Below are 22,081 nucleotides of genomic sequence, written 5' to 3' on the forward strand. Positions count from 1 at the left end.
CTTCCTACATGAAGAGTAATAATGAGGACCAGGATGGCACCCAGACCAGCTCCTAGCTGGCAGCCTGAGGTGGTTCACACTAATCAGCCTGGTGTGAAGGTATTAGCCCTGCCTGTCTCCCCAGACCGCCTCATTAAACACCTCACATGATGGGTGCCACCAACCAGAACCCAGCTTAAGTCCTCTGGCTTGGCCTTCATCTTCTTTCAATGTCCCTGCTAACATCAGTTCCCTTGGCACTGTTCGCCACTTCTCTACCTCCAAAGAATTGGTTCTGCAGTAGTCACACACATTCCTCAAAATTCCCCGTGTGCAGTACCATACAGCTCACCTCAGTACTATCTCTTTACAGCTCTGTGTTTGTAGGCAGCATCTGTTTAAAAGTTCAAAATGCCTGCATGATTTATTGCAAGCCTTTAGGATTTATGCATCACTACCCTATAGCATGCAGAGTAAAACCGAAAAAATGTAAAATGTTCCAAAATGCAGCAGTGTTACCGGTCTTTAATCAGCCCCAACACCCCCTGTACTCCCCTCCACCGCCTCTCTGCAACCGATCCAGTAACTTCAAGCCACTGTAGTTCTCACAAAGATCCAGCATCCACCTGTTGAACCTCCTTAAGACCTGGTGACTGGGGGAGCAGATTTTTTGTGTGTTAGCAAGATAACTCAAAAAGTTATGGAAGGATTTTGATGAAATTTTCAGGAAATGTTGATACTGGCACAAGGAACACATGAATAAATTTTGGTGGTGATGGGGGGGGGAGTGCTCTTTGAGTTTACCAATGCAGCTTTTCAGTAACTACCATCAGCCAACTTGTGATGTCTAGTGCTGTGATTAGTGCACTGCAGAAAATCTTGATCCAAATCCTATGTCTGTATTTTTGTGTGTTGTAGTGGGAAAAGTCACAATAAATAACACATACCTCACTGATTGTTAAAATGTACATTGCAGCACATAATGTACAATATAGATAAATCATCCATGCTTGTGTAGAGACAGGAAGACCCCCCATCGCCCCATCAACGTCATGAAATAAGCATCTAAAATTTTCATTCTTAAAAGCTTATTTTTTTTGTTTGTTTTATTTTTTGAATATCAAAATTAAAAACCAAAAATGAGGAAAAATGTAAAAAAAAAAAAAAAAAAAAAAAAGTGGGATGAAGTTCAACTTACTCCTGCCCCCTTACACTATCTTTTTCTGCCGACCATAAAGCCACATGTCAGTTCCTCAAAGTAACTTAGCAAATCTTATACATGTCAAAATAAACTATAAATGAATTCTAACCAAGCCTGCACAAAACACAAAAAATATTATACACATCAAAATAAACTCTGTCCACATCAAAAACTAGAAAAGCACTAGGAGAGTGCAGACCTCTGCCAAGGCAGATCAGTGGACACTCCACTTTATGGAAATTAATCAACCAGAAAAGAAAACAAATATCACACAAATGTACAGTATAACAATTTTCATTGTGGCTCTTTAACAATACTTAATACCAATACCAAAAAGGAGTAGGAAGGAGCCAAGCTTATATTATTCTACTCCAATTTTATGACTTGGCTAATCAGCTATGGATTGCATAGCATTACAAGTCAAGAAAGTTGCAGGTTGTGGTAAAGACGGCGAAGAAGCATTTAGTTTTGTGTGGAATGACTCAGTTGTGATCTCAACATATTTCACTTTGTTCTTTTGTTCTTCTCATACAAAGAGTATTAAGAAGTGAAAATCCCTGCTTCTGCACCGGTCTGTCAGCCCAACGTCGATATTGACTGATATTCACTACCATGAACCTATTGACAAATGAAATCACATTCTTGAAACCATAATGAAAAGACAGACAATAAAACAAGACAATGTAAAATAAGGTAAATCTGTAATATTCAGTGTCAGTGAACAGGGAGGTTACATGGGTGCGCTCGTATACATGTGTGAATATTTATGTCCCTTCTGGTTCAGACCTTGAGGCACAGGTACCCTTTGCCAGAAGGCAGGTGGTTCTTGGAGGGATGTGGTTTCTGACAATCCTGTAGACCACCTGTACAGGTTAGAGTTATGTCCCAGGTCTCTATTGTTGAGTCTGGAGGGAATTCTGGCATTGAATGCTGAACTGTGATCTACGATCTGCTCTCTCACTGAGTTGCTGCTTTTCTGCAGATGGCTGAGGGTGGTGCATTGTGCCTGTAGCATCAGCAATGACTCTATTGTGCCTATAGGCAAATTGGAGAGGATCCAGACTGAGTGGTAATACAATGCAAATATAAGCCTCTCAAGGCATTTGCTTAAGGGGCACCAGTTTTCCACTGTATTACAAGCTCTTGTTTGGAAACAGGTAAAATTATTATTTAAAACTTGAGTGAACAATACAGTTAAGATGAATATGGAAATGTTCGTAAACACCTCTTCCATCATGCATGCTGTGATCACGCAGCAAAGTATACAGTCTGGTACAGAGGTGTCACAGCCAAAATGCGAAAGTTATTTTGTACAGTGTGTTTATAACTGTAGTAACTTTGGCTGTAGCACAACAAAGAAACAAAATAAATCACCTATTTAGCCTACATATCTATAGCAGAAGAACAAGAAGGAACAAGGATCAAATCAGGAACAATAGACTAGACACTCAACTTCTGATTGGCTTGCACCTGGTGTGACATAAAGCTGTGTAGAAAACAGAATAAAAATATCAAAGGTTAGCCCGAGCTCTCCACCACCATTATAAAAACACCAAATGGGTGAATATGATATGGAAGAGCTGTTTTAATCCCTCCAGTATAGTCCACAGATTTATTAATTCAATGGGTGTGTTTCCAAAAATGTACTTTTGGATTTTTCATTATCACAAAATAAATTTCCCATTCAATTGAATAGATTTTTGTATTGTTTTAAAAACAATGATTTGTATAATGAGAAATGGAGACATTTTTTTCAGCAAGTTACAGCAAACATTTAACTGATTCCCAACATCTTATTAATGATTGTATCTTATCAATCTTAACAATGCTCCACGTCATCTACTCTGTTGATTACAGTTATGTATAACCTTCCCCAAATCACCAACTCATAACAGTACCTTATGTACATAATTACAATTATTTTTATTTTTGCAACTTTCCAGAAGTTTGCTCTAAATTTGCTTGACATTTTTTGCAAACACAGCTAATACTTAGGAGCCAGCAAGCTGTTTACCCACACTTTACGATAGCATTTTGTGTTAGCTCTTCCCTTAAGGCTCAGTCACAAATGCCGTTACAAACGGCTACAAACACCGTGCAAACGATTTATAGACCATTTTGTATGACCTTCTCAAGGCAGCCTTATAAGAATGAAGAGTTCAAAGACCTTCCCTAAGTTCATAGCCAGGTGGATGATTTCTGCAAGATTTTCTATGAATACACTGTCAAATCCCCTTACGTAGGGCGCCCTAACGAATGCCTTAGGAACAACCTAAGAACAACACACGACATTCGTGGATCAGGAGACCATTCCAGAACCCCATGTTGCTGCAGTGGCCACAGGTAGATTGCAAGTAGATCACAAGAATACATGACGTTATTAGGAGACAGTTACAGCGTTCACACAGACAGAAATTCACACGGCATTCTTAAGGTGGACGTAAGGTGTTTGTAATAGGCAGTAGTGCAGCAGTAGTGCAGCATTCGTGGCTGTATACAAATTGTCAAGACGGAGTGAATGACTGGACTCAAACGCATGGTGCTGAAAGGAAAGTGTTTTATTGACAGAAAAATAAACATGAAGAAACAACACACAGCCTGGAGGGAGATAATGCAGAGTCCACAGGGTGATGAGGATCAGGGTGATGGAGAGAATGTGCATGACAGATAGTTATTGTTTTTAACGTTCAGTTCCCTTTATTATTCTTGTGTATATTTGTTTTATTCTTATACTTTCTACTTAAAATTTCTTAATTTGATGTCATATCATGACACCTATTTTTTTATTATGTTTAACAGTGCAGGTCAGTGTTTCCCATATATGACGCTTCTATGACTCATTTCCTGCACACTTGCACACTTTGCTACTTTTTTTGTCACTTTTAGTCACTTGAACAAATTTGTCTATATTTTTTATCTTTTTTTTTCTAATTTGATGAAAATTGTCTTGTGCTGCTGCACACTTGAATTTCCCCCTTGGGGGATCAATGAAGTATACCTTATCTTAAAGTTTGTAATTCAGCACCATGGACAGTGCATGAACCCAAACACAAAACACATGCTGCATGACCATACTTTAATAATTTGACTTACATTACTTCATATATCAATGCTCCTCTAAATTCTACTATATTACTTCATTCTGTTACATACAGAAAAATAACAGGAAGGTAGTAAAGAGTCAGGTCTTAGGCTCACAGAGTCTCATACTGTTTGTAGAGGTGTTGCCTCTGTGTCCATGGCTGCACCCACCAAAGTCTCTGTCTTCTCTGCATCTTCTTTGGGACGTTGTAAAATACTTAATATACAAAAGCTCAACATAGCTTAATGTCTGAAAGAGTGATCAATCATCACTAAATTATGCGTGGACATCTCTAAGGCTGGGATAGGTTCCAGCACCCCCACGACCCTCTGGAGGACCAGGTTGAATGAATGAATGACAGATGAATGAAAGATGAATGAATGAATGACAACAAAACAATACTAAAAGACTGAACTATGTTAAGTTCTTTTTTTTTCCTTGCATCTGTGGAGTGGAAAAGGCTTAACATGGACAGCATCCATAATTCTGGGGTTTTCATTTTGATTTTTGGAGAGCTGAAAGTGGATATGACTAGAGCCGTCCATATATAATCTGGTGATGATCGATAATGGTTTTTGAACATTAAGCTACGTTAAGCTTTTTCTCTATAATGTGCGCCTATGGAGAGGAAAAGGCTTAACATGGACAGCATCCATAATTATGGGGTTTTCATTTTGATTTTTGGAGAAGTGAAAGTATGCATGACTAGAGATATCCACACGAACTTTGGTGATGATTGATTACTGTTCTCAGGCATTAAACTACGTTAATTTTTTTTTTTTTTTACATTAAGTGTTTTAGAATGTCCCTCTTCTTCTGCTGCTGCTGGACCAAAACAGCTGCCACAACCGCTTAATCTCTCTTTTCTCCATCTTGTAGCTGTAGAAGATTCAGTCTTGTGGGCATTATTGCCATCTTGAATGCGATCATGACATTGGACTTTTAAGAGAGTACAGTATACTGTTTATATACCGATCTAAATAGTCTGAAAAAGTGTATAATCTTCCTACCATCGACTTGAGAGTGCTGTGTGTTGCACATAGGGGTGCTACATGGCCACTTTACAACAAAAACATTTATGAAGTGGCTGTAGGTATGATGTAGGAAGGTCCCAAGGCACCCTTATGTAGAACGTGACAACTGTAAGGTCTTTGTACAACACAAAATCATTTTCTCACAGAGGCTTCAAGTTGTTCTTGCAATTTGAACGGCAGCTGTACTGCCTTCATAAGATGGTTGTAAGAAACTACTGCTCCTTCTATGAATGTCTACAAACTCCAGATCTCATACAAACTGGGACATTTATACAAACCCATTGCTTGTAAGAAGCTTTGCGACTGAGGTTTTAACTTGTCATCTGTCTGCATGTTGTTTTTATGAGTCACTGGTGATAAGCTGGGAAAGGTGTAAATACCAGGTAAGGTGGTAGTAAGGACATGCACAGCTCATGTATTAAAGGAAGGGTTTGCCTCTGTCACCTTTTTCTGTAGTAATTAAACCAATGTTGGAGGCAGTGAGAACCTTTGTATGGTTAACTGGTTCACAGTAAGAACACAACATATGATGTGATAGAATAAAGCAAACACAATGAAAACCAAACTCTTGTGGAAGACTAAATGGGAACTTTCAACCTCTTACAAAATGGTATAATCTAAAGGGAACAAGAATAAGTGCAATCTTTGCCCCCCTGTGTGAGTGCTGTGGGGTGGCGAGTATTTGCTTTAACAGCACAGCAGATCAGGAGTCAAGTGGCTGGATTCATTTGTTGGAGTGCAGAGGGAGTGCTCGGAGTTAGAAATGGCACCAAGAGAGGAGGTGTGGGAATGAGTGTCAGAGGATAAAGAGAATGGCAAGCGGTAGGAGGTGAGAGGAAGATAAGCCCAGAGAGAAAAGAGGCAGAAAGATGGATAGAGAGCAAGAACACAGGTTGTAAGAGGACGAGGAGGAGAGAGAGACAGTGAGAGGGGAAGGAGAGGCTTGGGTTCCCAGAGCGCTCAGACAGCCACTCATCCCCAGAGACTTCTTATCTACAGGGGGCATCTTTGACTTGATAATCCTGCTCCTTGTCACCTATACCACCCTGAACTACACTAACACACACCTCCACACACACATAAACACAAACATGCACACACCTCCATCCCTTCACCCCTGCCCAGGGCCCAGGGGAGTGAAGAGCTACCTGTCACTGTGCTTATACCTCCAGGCAGCTTGTGGGGCAGAGTGCTGAAGGGTGGGGGGTTGTCACCGTGCCCGACTAAGAAGTCACCTTTCGGGGATATGAATCTTAATAAGGTGGGGATGAAGGGGGCAAGAGGAGGAGGTGGGAGCAGTTGCATGCATCTTCTCTTACAGTGTGTGTGTGTGTGTGTGTGTGTGTGTGTGTGCGTGCGTGCGTGCGTGTGTGTGTGTGTGTGACAGATGGGGAGTTGCAGAGTGCTGACAGGCCCTCTATGCTTCCTGGCTGCCAGATTATTTTTGGTAATTTATAACCATTGTTGCTTAAAGGGGCTTTTATCTCCAACGGGTACTGATATAACAACACTAGAACAACAGCAGCGCGGCTGGCTGCAGAAGACTGCGTCTCTGGTTATTTGTGTGGTTATTCTTGCTGTGCTTTGTGTATTCGTGTGGTTGTGTATGTGTATTAGTATGTGGTTGGGCACTGTGGGTGAGAGCGCTCTCAGTCATAGAAATGAGTCTTTGTGAGAGTTTGTGGAAATAAACAAAGCATTTGAAAATATCACTGTATGAATATTGTGTAGGGTAACAGCCAATGAATTTTACAAAAAGGGGCTTTTGAGTAGCATAACAATACAGCTCCTGCTAAGATGGCATGAAAAAGCTATTAACCTTTTGAATAGGTTCATTTTGCAACCACTGTTCTTTATAGTGAACAATGTTTAGCCATGTTTAACTTGCAGTTTATTGTCTTAACTTGAGGATAATGGGATAATTGGGATAATGTCTTGATCAGTCTGGTCATACAAGGGGAAGTATTTCAAGTGAACAGCTTTTATGCAGTGCATCATATTGAGTTAGTGACAGATTTGGCTCATGTGTTGACTAGGGATGTAACGATTACCAGTATAGCGATAAACCGTGGTAAAATTTCCGATGGTTAGTATCACCGTTTAAATTCTAATTATCATGATAACCGTGTTCAATTATCGCACTTTGAAAATCACAGTGATACTGCTCATTTCCTGGAGAAGCAGATCGCCCTAACATGTTTTAAAATCCTCATTCTTTTAGAATATTTACATTTGTTCATTAAACAGTTCAGGAAAGTATGATTGTGTTTTACTTTCTGTTTGTGTGTATAATGGTGTATATGTGTGACACTGTGAATGATTTCATCCGGAAAATGGGCAAACAAGCCCCACTATCACCTGTCCAACTACTTTTTTCCCACTCAAAAAACCACTCAGAAATCAATAGGAGAATTGATAAGGAATTGGATTGATAAGCATAATCGACAATTGCATTGATACTGATAAAATCCTATTAATTCTCACCCCTAGTGCAGATATCTCTTATGGCTATAAGGTGTCATCTTTAATGCACATTTGTATGTTTGATGTTTACAGGTTAATATTTCAATATTTCTGCCAACAGAAAGTACATTGTGCATGTTATTTCATTTGTTTGTTGTTTTTTCAAAATATAACTTGGTTACATTATTTCAGTGTGTGTAAGTACTTTTTGAACATTTTGAGCACATCTCAACAATATCGCGATAATAATTATAACTGTGATAATTTTAGTCACAATAACCGTGATATGAAATTTTTATATCGTTACATCCCTAGTGTTGACATACACAAAAAGTGAGAATAAATACATTTCTTGAGAGATTTTAAGTGTGGTGAAACATGGTACTATGTAAATAGCATAGATAGTGACAAAACAAAGAATACGAGGAGTGTTCTCCTCCATGATGGCAGTGCCTCCATCTGTAGGGCATGGGAATCTTGATATGGTAATGACTATGAAAATGACCTGATAACCTGAACAGCTATGGGAAAGTTTTGTGCTAAAGTGTTAGAGTGTGCTGTCCACCACCATATTCAAAACACCAAATGAAAGGACATGCTTTGAAGAATAATGGTTGTCCCCCCAGAAGACTTTACAGACTGCTCAAACAATACTCTTGAATCCTGATTTATCTTGGAAAGCTTCCTGTTGAGTTCCTGCTGGTCCACCTGTGCTAGCTTGGCAGTGGTGACTATATAAAGAGGCCCTTTGTTTAACTCTGCCCCGCTCTGATCCACCTCTACAGGCCAACATCTTCAGCAATGTTTGGGTGCTTGTATCAAGCTGTTTTATGCAGCTTTCTTTTGTTTCAAAAAATCTTAGTTTATTTTTTACTTGTGGTCTTGTGTCTATTATTATGTTTGGCTCATGAGGCAGCTGTAAAAATACCAAGGTGCACTTCTCAGATAGCAGATTAGCTGTTACGTTGTGGTTTTATCTTTATTTTCCACAAATTAAAAATACAAAACAATTCAGTCAGAAAGTTTAGAATGTGTTTCTTTTCTGAGGCCAGAATGTTCTTCACCTTTGGCCACCAAAAGCCTTTCTGTTCAACTTTGTGTCCAAGTGAATGTTTGTGCAACTCTAGAGAGACTCCCTCAAACTGTTTCTGAGATATTCCTGTAGACTGCACATAAATAGTGGATGACATGGCTGTTATCAACATGGGTTTTTGTAAAAAATAAAATAATAACAATAAAAAGTCCCTTTATTTAGATTAAGAAGGTGAAGATGGAGACAAGGATCGGATAAAAATAAATGAAATGTACCAAACCTCAACCAAATTGACTGAGAGTGTAATAATAAACACTATCAAGGACTTTTAACAACTTAATAAATGTTAACACATAATGTTGTTTTGTAAACAGTAATGTCAAAGTCATGAAATGTACAAATAGATTAATCACAGCAACCTGAGCTCATTAGCAGGCTAGCTGACAGGCCATATAATTTAATACACACAACTCTTTGACTATGAAGGATCTAGACTGAAATTATACAGTTTTCATACAATTGTCATTGAGGGAGAAACAAACTATAGAGACCAAAATCATTTTTTATCAGGCTCTGTGAAGTTCATTTTAACATGTGGGTCTATGGGGATTGAAACGCTTTTGGAGTCAGCCCCCAGTGGGCATTCAAGGACTTGCATATCATGCCCATAAGAATCAGCAGACATGAGATCCTTTGGTTTCTGGCCACTAAGGTGCTCTAAGTTTAACCCGGTGACCAAGTGAACATTCATGTCAGCCTCTGACATTCTGACAGTCTGTTCTAGATGTGTCATACTTACAACGTAATGGACAGAAAACTGAACACCAGATGCATCTAAAAAAATCACTCAAGAATATTCCCTCAAAACATCGGTAAAATGTTGCATCATGATAAAACTGCACTGCAGCTGCCCCTGGTGGAATCTGGGGATAAAACCACGCCTCAAGTTTGTTTGTGTTGTCAGGTCAAGTTGAACACAATGATGTAACCTGAGGTTACAAGCTGTTGAGGGCAGTATTAGATACACTCACCCATGCCTTCAGGATAAAATTGATTAGTTCCCAACTTGCACCCAAGTCTTTTCAGTAGTCCATGTATCAGTGTTCGTTACTCATCGCCATCCTGAGGCCTTCTCTCTAACCTGTGATGATGATGGTGTTTAAAGGCAGCGCCAGAGAAGAGTTAGGCTTCTCTGTCTTCATGGAGAATAGTACGAGAATCATATAAATATTGAAAAACTGACAAAAATAAAGATTTCCTGATCTTTCCAGTCAAAACTCAGTGTGAACAGTGCAGCCGTTTTCCACTTCCATTAACTTAAAGCCATGTTCTCATCAAAAAGTTCTTCACATTGGACCAACTTCACAAAGAGTCATCCACATAGCGACACTGTCAAAATAATTCCAGCAGCATATTATGCCCTGTCCTGTTCTGACAGACAGACGTAATCAAATCCAATTATTCCACTTCTCCCTTTGCTCCCCATTAGAGCTCATCTCCCATTCTCCTCTCAAATTCCCTTCCTGCAACAAAACATTTGAATGATAATGGCATAGTCCGTACACCCGCAACAGCCCATGCTCTTCTCCTGAGCCTCACTCACCCTCTTTCCTCTCCCCACGTTTTTCTTTCTGAAATCGATAGAAAGGAAAACAAAATGACAGGGTTTCATATCTCTGCTGTGATACCCCGAGACTACACAGGGAAATGACTATTTCCACACACAAAAGGCTCCATTACTGCCAGGTGACCTCTTGTCATTGTGTTCCTTAACCTCCGAGTTAGACACCCCAGGATCGCTGCTTCAATGTCTGTGTTAGCTGGTGTGTGTAGGTCTGTGTGCATTTGTGAGTGAGTTGTGTAATTGTGAATGTAGCCGAGCTCCTCATGCAAAGGCAAAGTATCTGTCATTCATTCCAGGGTTGTTTTTTTTCCTCACTTCTTTTTTGCTGTCATGTCTGCCGTGACTGCACGGCCTTTTATTTTTAGCATTAATACTTCCACCCTTCAAAAACTTCTCAAAAGCTCAGCTAATTATATTTTTCCTTTGTGCTTATTTATTTATTCCTGTTGACATTATAAAATTACTTCAAATTATCCTGAAAAGAGGTTTTAAATTACCAAGAAAATGAAAGACTTAATTCTGTGACTGTTGAATGACTAGTGCACAAACATGTGCAAACTTCTTTAGAGGAAATGTTTATTTGGCTTGTGTGTTTATGTTATTTGGGAGAATGTGACTGGTTGAATGTACTGTTGATGGTGTTTCATGTTGACATGGTGGCATATCCTTGTTCCTTTAGCATCTTCTCCCTTTTTTCCTGTTGTAGCACTACGCTACCTGTCCCTTTTTATTCTCCTACATTTCATCCATTCTCCTTGTCTTCACATTGTCAGTACCTTGTTTTCCTCTACTTCATAATCCTCACAACATGACTTGAGCAGATAAAATCCTGTCATCTGCTGCTGACAAGGCTTATTATGGCAAGATCTTTTGTATCCTGTTCTACCTTAAATCCTTACGTTGTTATTGGTAAATGACGCGTTGGAGAGAGGATGGTCTGGCGTTGGATTCCTCAGTGGGAGAATTGGGGGATTGGCGTGGGTATTTCAGAATAACAAACACATGGCTAAGAGACCAGTGTTTGAGACCCATTTCACAAAAAATAAAGCCTGAAACCATGTCTGTGTGTTTCATATTGGAATATTAACCACTGTTACTCAACATTATAAATGAAGCCCTAATTTGATTTTCAGCAACTTGGTGATTATTAGGGATGCACTGATTGCAAAATTCATGGCTAATACAGATGCTAAAACTTTAAATCACGTTTTGACTGATTGCTGAGGCTGATACCGATGTTTCTTCTTGTTTCCTTATGTTGTTTTTGTTGTTATTAATTCTCCCTGAATAAAGAAATGTTCATTATAGTTACTACTGTGGTGTGTTTCAGCCCATCTTCAGGCTATATTATTATGTGAAATCTAACTTTTAACTGAGAAATTTTCAGCTTCCATGATGATGGTGAAGAAGTGGTTGTTAATATCCATATAGTAGGAGAAGATGTATGAATATGCATTTTATTTTGCAGATTCTCTAAAAATTCACTCAAAATTTGCTATACATTTAAAAGGTAAGCAGTGTATTGTAAGTAGCAGACAGTTAGCAGAGGGAGATCAAGGAAGCAGATGCGACTGGTCCCTTCCCAAAGGAAGGTTTATACTGGCTCTACAGCTCATCCCCAGTAGTAGGTAGAGTATAACAGTAGGGCTTTGCTGATGGTATGTGTCTCAGTATGTCAATAAATGAAACTTCAGTTGTTTGAAATGTTACAGTGCATTTTGCCATATTTAAATAAAACCAGTATTTTAATCATCAGTACCTTAATTACCTACATGAATTAGGAAAAAATGTTTGATTAGATTAGATTAGATTAGATTAGATAAAATTAGATTAGATAGAACTTTATTGATCCTTTAGGCAAAGCCTTCAGGAAATTGAGCATGTGCTCTCTTGTGGAAAAGTCCTGGATTGTGTATATTTCCAGTCTTTTCACTTCCTTTCAAAAAAAACAAAACCTAACTAACAGATATTTGGCTGAAGTACCTTGAAGTATGTCAAGTTTATGTATGTTTGGTTTGCACAAATGTACACTGGTAACATTTTTTTTTTTTTTTTCTGGTGACTAGATTGGAAGTGAATATGTTAAGCTTTTCAAAGTTCTTTTTGTACCCAACCAAATAACTGTGACTGTAAACATTTTATTTTTTGTGCATTTTTTCCTGCTGCCTGTAGAGGCTCTGATCCAACGTCCTGAATGAGGAATTCTGTGAACACTTTTATGTTGTCACTCAAACACAGGTTTTTCACAAAGGTCAGATGGGTTCTTGGGGTCAGATGGGTTCACTTACAATAAGAAAGGAGAGCGTATTAATTCCTGTTGACTTTCTTGCCTCCATCTATCTGCATCATTGATACATAATTTGCACAATACTGTTAGTTTTGTAAAGTAACAAGAAATGTTTTTGTATTTCTCATCCAATTTTGATGTTTAACCATCCAACCAGCCTTGAAGACATGACTTCCTTCCACTGTTCCCTCTTGCTTTATGTCCCATCTGTACCATTTGGGTTTCTGGGCCAAAGCCACCATTTTTCTTCCCTTTCTACCTCATTTGCTCAATCTCAAACTTCCACTATCTGCATTTTCTTCCTCCATCATATTCACATCCTCGTCCCACTCAGTTATGCTTTTTTTTTTTTTTTTTTTTTACCTCCAACTCCACCACATTTTGTTTAATCAGAACATGGTGTTAATGCTGAAGGGCATCAAACACGTTCATAGTTATCTATTTATATGCACTCACTGTTTACAAAAATATGTGGCTTTCAGTGATACATGCTATTTATAACTTGTTGCGAACATGAAAATGATAAACTTCGGAAGACCCTAATGCATACTCTTTTGGAAATGATGAAACTTTCTCCCGATATTTGGGAAGGGAAAAGGAATAATAATGTGAAGATGATATTTGTGAAAGTAGATGCACCCGGCTCTTGCTCAGAGCATGTTCATTCATTTACTCTAACAATGCGGCGACCGAGTGACTCGGAGCAGGAGCGTTGCTGCTAAGTGGAACAGAGAGGGGAGCAGCTGGGCGAAATTCACCTGCCACTTCCAATGTGGATCAGAAATTGCACTCACACCAGCAACCTCTCTCTGACAGTGGGGGGAAAAAATTTAGGAGAAACAGGAGGAAGGAGCATGCTGTGGCCATACAAATCCCTGACAGCAGACTTAATACAGGGCAGTGATGGAAATGGGAAATGGTCACATTCTTTGAGATGTGCTGTGTTTGATAGACAGGGTTTCATGGTCGACTGAAGATGAAGCAGTGGCTGTAACACTGATTTACAGCAGCCATGAGACTGTCAGAAACCAAAGGCATAACTTCCTCTGATGGCCACACTTAACAGTACTTAATGTTCCCACTTTAAAGCAGAGGGAACATTAAGTACTGTTAGTTTTCTTTTTGAATATGATTAAGTGCTGCACAAATATTGTGGCAGATTCATGCTAACCCTTGGACAAATATTTATTTGCTACAGCTGTGTTCAGCCAAAACTGTTTTAACCCATAAAGACCCAGTGCTACATTTGTGGCAGTTCCTGAATGACTATTTCTCAATATTTAACCTTTCTTAAGTGATTTAACACCATTTATTGTGATATTGTCTTCTTTATTTTGCATTTTTTTCAGTGAAAATCCGGTATTTTCCTCTATTTAATGTACTGATCATGCAGATGTTCATTAAAGCTCAGATTAAAGTTGAGAGTTATTATATCAAAACCACAAAAAACTGAAAAAAGGTGGCTTTTTCAGCAAAGACATCATTAACTGAACATAAACCAAGTATTTCCATCCACTGTTATTGATCAAACTCCATGGGTTTTACTGGTGAATTAATGTTGTAGAAGATGACTGTGTTTCCACGTTCACTACGGAGCCTCTGAACGTCCAAATGGGTCATATCTGATGACCATGAAAAGATGACAAACTGCATTTTACACCAATTATTTACATGTATTGATAGGATTAGTGGATCTACAGTTTTTAAACAGTTTACATCAGTAGATGCTTTTGGTTGCCAGTCGCTGTTTGGGTCTTTATGGGTTAAGGGGAAATGTATTTTTAACTTGAATTATTTTCTTAGGAGACATTTTTCATATGAAGATGGTGGTTCGGTTCTTAAACAAATTCTGTAGTTTATCAGGATAGAATTCTTTGTGTACAATCCTCAGGACATCCTGAGAGCAGTTAACAAAACTTTGGTTGATGGAGCGTCATCTCATACAAAAGATGTGGCTTTATATCGTCGTTTATCGTGTAGCAAAAAAAGTGGACAGGTATTGCATCATTATAGATGTTCAAAGATGGCTGTTATGACCATCTTTGGCTTAGGATAATCTGAGACAAAAAATTTAGGGCGACAATCTCACAATATGACTACAGCTACAGTCTCGTAAACAGCTCTCACAACCAACCAACAGGAATGTGGCGTGAAATGACACACTGATCAACCTGCCAAACACAAACGTAACAGACAGGGGAAAAAAAAAAAAAACAAGCCTACAATTCTTGCTTTTTCTTCATTGATTAGCACTAAAGCATCACAGAGACCACACATACTGGTAACATTTTATTTTTGTCGAATGCATGTGTCATAGCTGTGATCCATCTTTAATTTACATGCTGTAGATCAAACTTAGTTGTTATCAAGCTCATTAAATCCATCTCACATAGTGTAGCGTGTAATAAATGTAATATGTCTAAAAAAATAAATTAAAATAAAGTGTGTGGGTGTGTTGAGGGATGTGGTTTCTATTTTTCATTATATTACATAAGTCTTGCTTTGTGCTTTAAAATGTCTTTTGACATTGGTTTTGAACCCTGACTTTATCTTTTTCTTACTTTAACCAACAGCTGAAAAAGTTTGATCAAGTTTTATAAGCAGATATTGTATAGCAAGAGGGCAGGAGGTAAATGGAGGATTAAATTATAAATGTTTGCAGACGGGATCATTAATATTTAGATTATAAATTTTCATAAAAATGTTTGCTTACTTTGATGGTAAACACATCATTTGTTGGGTTTCATGATTCACTTGTTTCTTGGAGTTTCTACCTGCTTTAGTGTGGATATGTGCTATCAGTGTAAACCCTATTTCCTGTACAGTTTATGTCTTGTTTTATGTCTCTTACACTGGTTCATTAGACAGAAAAAATGATGAGAACATGCACATATCAGTGTTTGCTCAAACGGTTGTTGGATCAAGTAGAAAATGGATAGATCCACATACAAGACCCAATGAAGGAATTTGTTTACAGTGTAATAGTTCAAGCTTTTTCACAGACATCACTTGAATCATTACACACCAAATAAAAATATTCAAGAGGATCCATGTGGGGTATGCATTGTTTTTACTGCTTCTCTTGCATCTCATGTAAATGACTAAACCTGCCAATAAATACTGTGAGGAAACAGTGCTCTACAGCTGTACTTTACTTTTGCACGTACGTTATATGATCAGAAATACCACTTGGCCAACTCATTACACTTATGCAGTTTGTCAAGTTACTTGAAGATTTACAGTGTAATTACTTTGGGCAACATTGTTATAATTATCCATTTTAGAATTATATTTATCTTCTTCTGCTGTGTCTTCCCTTGTACAATCCCACTGCCTCTGCTCCTCTCTGCCGGTTCTCCTCTGAATGCAGTGATGCTTTGGCTCGCAGGGAGGCAGTGCTGTGTTGTTCTCATGCCGACCAGAGACAGAGACAGACAGGCTGCACAAAGCCTGCATTTTATAGAGTGATTACCAATTATAGAATATATAGAGTCGCACATGTCCACAAAGCAGGTCTTTTTACACAGACCCTCTCCATCTGTCTCAGGATGACCAGCTGAACTTCAGCAACTGACCACAGTGATGTCCACTGAGGCCACTTGTCTTCTTTCCTGGCCTTGTTGATTTGAGACTATGTGGACATGCTACAGGTGAGATCTACAGACTGGGTTAAATATGTGTTGTCCTGTTTGATAAATATATAAAACACATTTACAGGAAAAAAAAAATCGAACAAAGAAGGAAACACGCACATTCAGCACACAAGAGGATGTGGTTCAGAAAGTCAAATATACATGCTGGTGTAATGATGACATACATGGTTCAATGGGAATGCCACAGATTGACAAACAGGTGAAAAAACTGTTAGATGGACAAGTAGACTAAAGAGCATTGGGAAAAACACGGCGGCAGTTAACTGGTCAGTCAGTCATCCAGATAGACAGTTATCCAGAGGAGACGTGCTTCATCATTCACAAAGTCAAGACAGACATTATGCTTATACAGATGAGAGGTCTGTCAGTCACTCACTCAGACAGGCAGACAGACAGACGGACAGATGGACAGATGTGAACGTGTGATTGACAGAGTTATGTAACGCAGTCCATAGACAGGCACTGAGATGCACTGACAATCAGAGACACACTGATCTACACACAGACAAAGTTGCAAGACAGGCGATCACACAACAGGCATCCCAGATCAGTTCATTTTAAAGATGGCACAATCAGGCGGGCAGCAGCTGGGACTGGCCATCAGGGAGACATGTGGGGGCCACGCTGCCCCAATATATCCATGCAACATTAATATTTCAAAATTGTTTTTCTGGAAATTTATGGTGTGGCTAGCCCATGCTGTCGGCTTCTATCAGACACAGTTTCTTACATGAAGCACTCGATTTTAGTGTCTTTGTGTACGATGATGGCGAATGTTTTTCTAAACACAGAATCGCATTCAGTTTAAAGATACTGTAGGTGGCGCAGCTGTTTTTGTGTGATGTCTGTTACAATTTAAAAGCACCTTCTCATTTGTTTCTATAGATATAATTTTCTTTACACTCAAATGCAAAAAAATAAAAAGTAAAAAAAAAAAAATATATATATATATATATATATAAGGAAATACTAATGTTTTATGATGAAAATTGTATAGTTTGCATATATTTCATACTTCACAAGACAAGAAAAGACATAAAGATGAAAGTGATCATGAAAAAAAAAACAAGAGAAAAACAAGTGAGGGGGTTGATAAGACATATTAACAATTAGCTGCATTGATGTGCAAAGAAATTGATTGTTATAGTAGTTTTTATGATTAAAATGAGCTGCTATAATATTATGTGAACATTCATTAAATATTGGAAGTTAATAATTTGATACACCTATAGCCTAATAGGTATGTAATAATTATTCATATCTATCTATCTATCTATCTATCTATCTATCTATCTATCTATCTATCTATCTATCTATCTATCTATCTATCTATCTATCTATCTATCTATCTATCTATCTATCTATCTATCTATCACATTCAAAGTTCAAGTCATTGTTTGGTTAGACTAATAGTAACCTGTCCACAGAGGAGCTGATGTAAATACTAACAGGACCCAGCCCTGTACTCTGGTCAACGTGGTTGCCGGTAAATGAGCTGTGTGCGCCGTGACGCGCGCACCTCACGGACACGGTAAGAGTGGGGAGGGAGGGAGGGACTGAGAGGGAGAGTTCTCATCTCTCTAAATCAACCAGTCAGTATACTAAAACACAAGAAGTGCCGCTGATCCTCAGTGAGATCTCCACTTTCCCCTCTGCCTTTCTAACTGACCTCTGGTGTCCACGCACCTAATCCACGCACCAAAAGCGTCCGGTGATGAGCGGAGCCAAACACCATGGATGTGCCACATGAGGCGGACCGGAGAAACTGAAGGCACCGCTCAAAGTTTGACAGACAGACACCACCGTGACAGTGACTGAGAAAGCGCTCAACTTTATTAAGCGTGTTTTTCTGCTTACCTGATACTTTTTGCTCGCCGCCTGTCTGTTGGGATTGCTTGGATTCCGCGGTGTTTCTTTATATGTTCAGCCGGGGAGACGTGTAGTGGGGGTTTTTTTTTCGGGGTGGTCCGCTGTAAGGAAGGTGACATGCAGGTTCTTGGTTGGAGCATAGTTCTCTTCTGCCAGTGGATCCTACAGAAGGTGAGTTTATTCCAGTCCAGCCAAGTGGAAAAAAACTTTAACATGATTTTTTTTTTTTTTTTTTTTTTTTTTAAATTTCACATAGATGTGTGTAGCTTTCTGCCGTTTGGACAGATACACCTGCCGTCTCCTTGTCAGAGGGTCAGTTTCCTAGAAATCACCCAGCTATGATATAATATGTGTCGATATGTGGAATAATGTACTGGGTCACACTGAAGTAAGAGCTGGTGATTTTACACTTTATTCCAGTCCTATATTTCAACTATTCGCACGGGATCTCAACACAATGTGCTCGTTAAAACTTAATTGAAAGTTTTTCATATGATTACAACCGATATGCAGGCTACAAATTGACCAAAACATGGATGATTTTGCAGTTGAATATTGTCCTATTAGGTTAAGAAGGAAAACCGTCTGTAGGACTTTTGCCTGCTCCCCAAACGCGCAGATTCTGCTGTCTGAGCGTTTCCCTTTACTCCCAGTTAAGTAGCCCTCCTTATCTATTCATCTATTTGCGCTCCCAGCAACTTCCTCTAATTTTTCTTCAGAAGTTATACACGCCCGTGGCTTGTTTTATTATCTCGGCATCGCCACGGCAAAGAGTTTGTACGCCTAGTTTGGCTCCATACTGCAGCAGCTGATTATGTGTGGTTAAATGCGTGCGTGCGTGTATCCGACGTGAGCGCGCACACCCAAACCCCCTCCACCCTCTCTTTTTGGCTGTTTGCGCATTATAGTGTGTATTTTCCCGATTTCCCGTACACTAACAGTAATAACAGCCATTTTCTATCTAGACTTTCACTTTCCATAGCAGAATAGAATAAAACACAATAGAGCAGAACACAATAGTTGGGCGTCTGTCCCAACAGATACACACCATCTCACTATGTTTGGCCTCAGCAAGAAATGAAAGAGAATAAAAACATGACCTTTCTATGTAATCCTTCTCACCCTGCTCTACCTTTACCTCTGACTCCAACTTTATTTATTACACACACAGAGACACACAAACACACACACACACACACACACACACACACACACACACTCTTATCGTCTCTTTTTCCATCCTGATTTTATTCCACCTAATTTCCATATGCACACCGACTGTAAATTTATGTAAAAGAAAAAAAAAAGAACACATTTGAGAGCATTTAATTTTGACAGGATTTTTTTTTTTTTTGTTACACTTGGGCTGTTTTACAAGTCTTACAAAACAGCATTGAAGTGTAAAACTAGTCCTTTTTTTAATCAGATTTGTTACCAGTGTGAGAATAGTGGAACAACCTTGTTTCACGGCCCGTAGTAGGCAAATTCCTTCTGCACACAAATAATGGGCAATAGGTGTGTTTAGGCTGTGATTTTTTTTTTTTTTTTAAAGACCCTGTTAGCTGCTGGCAGATTGGGCTTGGCCTGTATTGTGACAGGCAATAACACCTACGCTCCTTTTAGAAGATTGAATGCAAATCATTCCTCTTGCAAACTACAGCTACTTTGCTTTTTTCCGCATGAAAGTGCAACCTGAGGTTCAAGTGTTAGGATCGACTTTGTATTAGATTATATCTGCCATGCTTTTTAGTAATGGGTTGTTTTGTTTTGTTTTGTTTTATATTGTTAGGAGTAATAGGAGGATAAGAATCATATTTGTGTTCAACAACTGCAGCGGAGTAGATGACACAGTGATTTGTCTGACATAATATGACAAGTTACATCCTCAGGAGCACTATTAGCTCAGGGATTAAGAAGTGACAAGGTATAAAGCAAATAAGTAAAAGAGGGTGAAACACTGAGTAAAGAGATTGAGGATAAAAGCAAAGAGAGGAGAAGAAACACAAGTCAGGGGAAGGGAAGAATGAGAAGAGAAAGTAACCTGAGCCATTTCTCTAACTTAATTTAGTGGTGTCTTTGAACAAAACCCATCCTTAGCGGTCACTTAGAGGTCTATTTAAGTAGATCTGCAGAGCCATAAGTGAACGTTTGTGATTGAAGAGGGGGAGAACGGGAAGTAGGAAGGAAGAACATCCCTTCAGAAAAAAAAAGACTGTAAAATTTTGTCAGTATCCCAACAACCTTTTATATTTGCCCGACTGAAAAATGACAATGTCTGAATGCACTTGGATCAGAGTACTTTGTGGGAGGATGTATGTATCAAAAAACGCATTTCCTTCCAACACTGGAATATTATAATTTCTCCACCTTGTACTTTGAAATGATATCTACAGTAACAGCACTACAAAAGAAGAAAAGATGTGTGAAAAGCTTCTTTGCTGTTTTGTGCTTCCAGTAGGAACAATAGCATTAGCCGGCATCTCAACCTGACAAAATCCTCTTATCTCCCCCCATAAAACAACTAGCTATATACCCCAGGGATATTACAGCAACCGAGTCACTTTAATTTCATTATATATAGTCCTACTTCCTTTGCAGTCATGTCTCATATAGTAGATTTTGCACAGCTTTGCATTTTAGTCCAGACTCTAGACTCTACATCTAACTTCCTGTGAAATGTGTATGAGAAATGTAATCATGTGTATTTACCGGGATCATACTCATGCCCTCATATTGTGCACTTAGTCCTGATGCCTTTACAGAACGAAAAAAATCTCATCCCTCAGAAACAGCAGGATCACATTTCCCACCACAGATTAAACCAGGTGGTTGGTGGTTTTGTCTCCTACTTGCTGTCTTTTTGTCCGTCCATCTGTCCGTCTGACTGTCAAACGGCCCAGTTTCAACAACCTCTGGTCTGTAATCTGTGCAAATTATATTCACAAACCGATTAAGATATGTAATCTGTTGAATCATGATGACAGAAGCAATCACATTACTGCTGTGTATTGCCTCTGAAATTGTTCCCAGAGATCAAAGCGTGTTTTAGCCTAAAAAATGGCACAGATTCATACAGTATTTTTAATGGATTCTCACATGATTTGCTTAAGGTTAAGCAACGATCCATTTTTATTTAATTTGTTTTTTTTCCTCCCCTTTCAACAACCCTATGCCCCATTTTTGACAAGCCATTACTTTTAAAATGAGTCATCACTTGCTTGGTGCAGTGAACGGTTTCACTACAGGCTTTGTATTAGCCTTGAGGAGAGGAACATTAAAGTTAGATGTGCAAAGATGTTCTATACATTAAAATAAAATAGAACATGACTATTAAGCTATAACGGGAATTGGAGCAAACTCTCATATTCATTTACTATCCAAGAAATGAGACATATGATATGAATGAAAAGTTCATATTAAACTACTTTATAGATTTATTTATGATAACATTTTAAGTATGCTTGACAACCAAATGGGACTTGCTCATATTTAATTATTTTTTCCATTTGTTTAGAACCTCTTTGCAAAAAGTCAATTAAGCATGCAACGAAATAAAAATCTTAACGCATAAAATCTAAAAATGTAAACTGAAAACATGACTATCGTTGCAAACTAATTAAAAATTAAATCTAAATATTGTCAAAAATAACAAAATTAACATGTTGTTCTCTGTGAGATTAAACCTAGGAGTTTGCAGACTATGGTCTTTTCATGCATAGATCACTTGCATCACAGAAGAAGCCCCCCTTTCAGATCTGAGCTCCTTGTTATATGTCATCTGGTTGAAGATCTCCCGTTGGGGGCCATACTCACTCTTCTGCATCTTTAATTTCTTGCATGCATCAGTGCCTTGTGG

At 38.6% G+C, this 22,081-nt stretch overlaps 1 protein-coding gene across 1 annotated transcript in view; it reads left to right on the forward strand.

The window, feature by feature from the left end:
• Positions 1-17,948: 17,948 nt before the first annotated feature.
• Positions 17,949-22,081, forward strand: part of nxph4 (neurexophilin 4) — a 78,503-nt gene continuing 74,370 nt past the window's right edge. Inside the window, exon 1 of the mRNA XM_030135466.1 lies at positions 17,949-18,396. Within this exon, the coding sequence (XP_029991326.1) occupies positions 18,343-18,396 (54 nt within the window). The 5' untranslated portion in view covers positions 17,949-18,342. The remainder of the gene's footprint in view (positions 18,397-22,081) is intronic.

The sequence above is a fragment of the Sphaeramia orbicularis genome, chromosome 5, assembly GCF_902148855.1.
Source record: "Sphaeramia orbicularis chromosome 5, fSphaOr1.1, whole genome shotgun sequence".
Lineage (NCBI taxonomy): Eukaryota > Metazoa > Chordata > Actinopteri > Kurtiformes > Apogonidae > Sphaeramia > Sphaeramia orbicularis.